This window comes from Lathyrus oleraceus, chromosome 7, assembly GCF_024323335.1.
Source record: "Lathyrus oleraceus cultivar Zhongwan6 chromosome 7, CAAS_Psat_ZW6_1.0, whole genome shotgun sequence".
NCBI classification, from domain to species: Eukaryota; Viridiplantae; Streptophyta; class Magnoliopsida; order Fabales; family Fabaceae; genus Lathyrus; species Lathyrus oleraceus.
Window position 1 is genome coordinate 294,300,570 of NC_066585.1, and position 6,201 is coordinate 294,306,770.

A 6,201-nucleotide genomic window follows, 5' to 3' on the forward strand; every position below is an offset into this window, starting at 1 on the left:
GTCAAAGAGAATGATAGAAAACTTATGATAGCTCAGATCTATTTGGATGATATTGTATTTGGAGGGATGTCAGATGCGATGGTCCAACATTTTGTTAAGAAAATGCAATATGAGTTTGGTAGTTGAATTAACTTACTTTCTTGGACTCCAAGCCAAACAAATGGAAGACTCCATTTTTCTTTGTTAAAGAAAATATGCAAAGAGTATTGTGAAGAAATTTGTATTGGATAATGCTAGTCACAAAAGAAATCCTGCTCCTACACACTTGAAGTTATCCAAAGATGAAAAGGGTGTAAGTGTTGATCCTAGTTTATATAGAAGCATGATTGGTAGTCTTCTATACCTTACAACAAGCAGACCAGATATAACTTTTATTGTTGGAGTTTGTGCTAGATATCAAAAAGAACCCGGAGTGAGTCACATCAATCAAGCAAAAAGGATTCTAAAGTATGTGAATGGGACATGTGAGTATGGAATATTGTATTCTCATGATTCAAATTCCATGTTAGTAGAGTATTGTGATGCTGGTAGTGCTAATGAAAGGAAGAGTACCTATGGAGAACGTTTCTTTTTGGAAAATAATTTGATTTCATGGTTCAGCAAGAAACAGAATTGTGTATCCCTATCTACTGCTGAGGCTCAGTACGTAGCAGCAGGTAGCAGATGTTCTCAACTAATGTGGATGAAACAAATGTTGACTGAATATAATGTCACAGAGGATGTCATGACATTATTCTATGACAAATTGAGTGCTATTAATATCTCCAAAAATCCTATTCAGCATAGTAGGACTAAACACATTAACATCACGCATCATTTTGTTAGAGAAGTTGTTGAAGACAAAGTCATAACACTTGAGCATGTTAGCACTGAAAATCAACTTGCTGACAATTTTACCAAAGCCTTGGATGTAGTTCAGTTTGAAAAATTAAGAGGAAAACTTGGAATTTGGGTTAATGAGCCTTTATAGTAATTACAACTATTTAAGTGTGTCAGACAAGTTTTTAACTATCATCATTACACAAGACACGCTTGTATAAATCCATTACACTAGTGTGTATCCTTTTGGACAAAAATATTCTACCCATTTCATTCAAATGCCTCATCCCTCTCTAGAAATTTGTGCTCACCTTCCCTCCAGTGTCTTTCCCAATTCCATCTGTATCAATTGTTACCTAAGATGTCGAAACATTCTTCTCCCAAGCATATGCATGTCTCAAGTGAAACCAGTGGATCATCATCCTTAACTGCTAGAGCAGATAAACCTTTCAAAATGATCAATTTGTCTGATTTTGTCTTGGATGTTGCTTCCTTATCCACGATTCATCCACCCCCTTAGAAGAAAGCAACACCATTTGTTTCAAAGAATGTCAAGATTTCTGGTGAGTCTTCTGTTTCTGAGCTCATTATCCCTAGTAAGATAAGACCGATGTTGAAGAAGGGTATATGTCTAAAGGGTCTGATATGAGAAACCCTACTAAGCATACTAGCGGCACTGAGAATCAAATTGAAGCGGAAAGGAGTGCCATTGATAAGGAACTTCAGAAGTTTGTTACCTCTTTGCTGAAGGAAGTGAACTCAGATGTTTTTCCAGAGTTCAAACATATTTGGCAAAAGAAACTAGACCTGATGGTGATTCTAGTGAAAAAAACCGAGGAAAGTGTCCCTGAGCATGCTGCTTATGAAAGAAGGAGTAAGAAGAAGGCTGATGAATGTGTCCCGGAGCAAGCTGCTCATGAAAGAAGAAGTAAAAAGAAAGTGGATCATGTTCTCAATGTTGATGACCTAACATATGATGAGGAACCTCTTACCAACATAATGACTCCTAGTATAGCCAAGAAACTTCAGAGAAGAAAAGGAAAGGTTATGGTGTTTGAAGATTCTCCCTCCAAGGAGATAAAAAGAAAATCTGGTGGTATGAAAAGCACTCCCTCTAGAAGTTCCGTAGGAAAATCTCTTGTTGGTCCTACTAGATCATGGAGTAAAGTTGTTACTCCTACTAGGAAGAGGAAAGTTGTTTCTTCTAGTGATTCTGAGATGTCCAGGACATCACGCTTGTGATAATATATGCTACCAAGAAGCCTCATGTTACTCTTCCTGAGGCTCCATTGACAATGTGTCTTTACATTATGTAGAGAATGCTGAAAGATGGAAGTATGTTATGCAAAGGAGGGTAGCTTTAGAGAGGGAATTGGGTAAAGATGCCCTAAAATGTAAGGAAATTGTGGAGCTTATAGAGGCTGTTGGTTTGATGAAGACTATCACAAAATTTGGTCCTTGCTGTGAAAGTCTAGTCAAGGAGTTTGTGGTGATAATTCCTAATAGGTGTGATGGTGTGAAGAGTGCAGACTATAAGAAGGTGTATGTTAGAGGAAATTTCATGACATTTTATCTTGTTGTGATCAACAAATTTATGGGAAGAATTGAATAACCTCAATCTAAGCTAGAGGTTACACATGACCAAGTATGCAAGGAGATAACTATCAAGCAAGTAAAACAATGGCCAAACGGAGGAAAGTTGTCTACTGGGAAGCTAAGTGTCAAGTATGCAATCCTTCATAAAATTGGGACTACCAACTGGGTGCCTTCTAATCACACCTCAACCATCTCTAATGGGCTTGGGAAGTTTAGTTATGCTATTGGGACAAGAAGAGCTTTTGACTTTGGGAAGTACATTTTTGAACAAGTTATGAAGCAGACCTTATCAACTGCTGTGAAGATGCCTATATGCTTTCCATCACTCATTTATGGGATAATCCTTAACCAACATCCTGGAATCTTATTGCCTATTGATAGTGTGAAGAAAAAGGAATCTCCTTTATCCCTCCATTACAAACTGTTTGCTGGAACACATGTCCCATATATTGTCATGACATCTTCTCAGGTACCTGACCCTGCCACTTCCAATAAGAGTGTTATAGCATAGCTGAAGGAGACTTGTAAATAGTTGGAGGATTCCATCAGGTCTAGCACTGCTACAAAGATAAAACTTGAAAAATTAATGAAGGCCTTCATCGAAGAAAAGGAAGCTGAACATGGTGGTGATGACAATGGTGGAGCTGATGTTGAGGACTCTATTGGTGGAAATGATGTTGAGACTAATGAAGATAAGGAAGCTAAAGGAGAGGAGTATGTTGATGCAAACTCAGATAGTCAGGAAGATATATGATTATAGTGATGTTTTATGGTTTGGTTTTGTTTTGTGGTCTCTGACCAGGATTTTAAGCACCCTTGTGTGCCCTCTTGTTTGTGTTACTTAACTATATGAATGTGGTTTATCTGTTTTGGTTAGGTGCTTACCTTTGTCATATTCTAGCTAAAAAGGGGGAGTATTGTCTATGTGCTCTATCCACTAACCACTAACTGTTGGTTGTGTTTGAGTGTGTTTAAGGAGTAGTTCCTGTTCTGGAACTTTTGGGCTGCTGTGAAGTGATGTCATGCATGATGCCATGACATCAATTTGTTTGAGGAATTGTTGTTGTGTGAAGTTTTTTTTTCTTCTTCTACATATGCCCCTGATGTGTGAACTTGTATAGGTCATTTTTGCTTTGGATGATCCCTTGAGGGGGAGTCTTGATTATGTGTGATAGGGAGAGTACATAACCTGTCTGTTATGTTACTGTATGATTACCTCTTAGATATGTATGCATATTTTTATTTTTTATTTTCAATCCTATGTAGGTATGTTGTTACCTGGATTGTGGTGCTTGTGTGCAAAGGGTATTTGGTTGTTTTAGCCAAAAATTGCGAAAGAGGGAGATTCTTAATTCTTTGTATTTATGATTGGCAGTAATTTTGATCAAACTAACTTAGCAGAAACATGTTGAATAAGATATCCTAACATGTGGATCTGACATCTTGTTTGAAACAGGTTTCCTCTTGGTAATGGTTGATTGATTAACAGATTTCTGAATATTCTAGGAGTATTAAGTAATCCTATGTGGCGTCCAAGATTGAGGAATCAGAGATTCTTTTTAAATTTAAACTTATTCTGTTTTCTAAATTTTGATACATTTTAGGAAACTCTTAAGTATTGACCTAACTTTGTGCAGTTGTCTCGCTGTGTGTATGAAGCGCAAATCCAATCCAGACTTTTATTATATATAGAATGCCTCAAACCTAATTAAAGGTCAGATCAAGATATTATTTTAGTGAGTTGTTAGGGTTAGTGTGCTCTTGTTAATTGTTAGCCTCTCTAACATCATCTTGATATAAGAGTAGGATTGTCTCTATTGAGTTGTACGTTTTGTCAATCACTCATAAGCTTTTAAGCATTTGGTGATTGTGTGTTTGTGAAGTGTGACTTATGAAACTTTATTAATTGTATTATTTCATCAGTGTTATGATTGAAAGGGAAGTGAGAAAGGTCTCATACCTAGGTGTGTCTTAGGTATAAGTTAAGCACGGGTAGTGATTAGGGAGTAGATTGAAAACTAGAGATAGTTTACTAAAGGTCTACAATCTGATACTATTTAGTGAATTTCCTTCCTGATTTGGTAGCCCCCAGATGTAGGTATTGTTTTACACCGAACTGGATTAAGAACTTTGTGTGTTTTTTTACTATCTGTTCTCGTATCTGTATGTTCTATTGTCATTATGTTTTGATCAGATATCAGTGTCTCGACATCTCTTAGGACACCTGATATTTGCATACCAGAATTTCACTTATGTTGCCATTACCACTCTCTATTGTGAGATATGCATAATTAATGGTCATACTAATAGAGATTTCCAAATGATCCTCGCCGAAGCACCCACCTAAGAAAATGCCATTTTTTTGAACAACAGCCAACAAAATAATCCGTACTCCAACACCTATAACCCAGGGTGGCGTGGTCACCGTAATTTATCTTATAGGAACAATAACCCTCAAAAATCTATGGGGGTTTCCAAAAAGATATGTGAAGACAAGCTTCTCAAAATATTTTTATGAAGACATGTTCAACATATATGAATTGCAAAAATAATGATTCAAGACTCAAGCTTAAGTGTTTCCTTTCAAAGCATTTCAAAGTCTTGAAGATTGATATTGATTCGATCAAAGTGTTAAGGTATTAAGTTCTCATTCTCTCTATGATAAGTCAAGTGCTCTAGTTTTATCATTCATTCATATGTTGGCTGCTTAGGTATCTTAAAATTTTCTCTTGTGGCAGTCACCTTCATTTTTAATTGCATTCTGCCATTCTGTTGTATGGTAATCGATTACCAGCATTAAGTAATCAATTACCAGCTATGTGTGCTGCTGTGCAAGGCAAGTTTTATAGCAATTAATCAATTACACCCCTTTTGGTAATCGATTACACAGTGAAAATTTTCAAAATATTGTAACATTGGCTCAGGTGTAACCGATTACACCATATTGGGTAATCGATTACCACTAAAATAGTGGCAGAAAACATTGCATTTTTTCATGAAAATGTTCTACGGAGTGTGTTCTTGAACCATGGCATCGTTTCATATATCATAACCAGTTATAGAGGTATCTAAGGGTTATATATAATACTTTTCTGTAGAATTTGAACACACCTCCTTTTTCTCAAAAATATTTTTAAAAAATCTTCTTCATTCATCTTTTCAAATTTATTTCAAGTGTTCCTGATCAAATTTTCTAGTGAAACTATTTATAGAATTTTCATACACATTCATATAGTTTCATCCATATCATTAGAGCACTTGTTTGTCATAAAGAGGTTTGATTGCTTTAAAGGAGAAGATCAATCAATAGATTGATATAATATTTTCACTTCTCAAAAACTTGTAAAAATTCATATTGTTGCTTTATCCTTGTTGTCCAGGATTGTTGGAAACAAGAGGTTCATTAAAAGGGAGGATTGTTCTCTTTTTGAACTTAGTAAAAAAATCCAAGAGGATTGTTCTTGGTGTGATTGTTAGTGTCTTCATTGAAAGACTAGGAAAAGTCTTGTAAAAGTTCTAACAATAGTAAAATTTGTTTCATGTTGAAAGGGGACTAGAGTACTCTCGATCTGTGATGAGAACCATGATATCTCTTCGAGTTCTTTACCTTTCCGCACTTTACCGTTCATCGCTTAACATAACCAGAAAAGAAAGAACAAATTTTTTCATAAAACCGGAAAATGATTCAAAGAACCTAATTCACCCCCCTCTTAGGCGCTACTCAACTAACAATTGGCATCAGAGAAGGTTATTGGTAACTTGCTCCTCTGATCCAGAAGATGGCTT

The 6,201-nt window shown here is 36.0% G+C and overlaps 1 protein-coding gene across 1 annotated transcript; it reads left to right on the forward strand.

Annotated features, from left to right (window-relative positions):
* The first annotated feature begins 1,446 nt into the window (after window positions 1–1,446).
* LOC127103500 (uncharacterized) lies at window positions 1,447–3,169 on the forward strand. The gene is made up of 4 exons (XM_051040753.1): window positions 1,447–2,026; window positions 2,136–2,359; window positions 2,444–2,884; window positions 3,008–3,169. The coding sequence occupies exons 1-4, from the start codon at window positions 1,447–1,449 to the stop codon at window positions 3,167–3,169; spliced, it is 1,407 nt and encodes a 468-aa protein (XP_050896710.1).
* The last annotated feature ends 3,032 nt before the right edge of the window (window positions 3,170–6,201 follow it).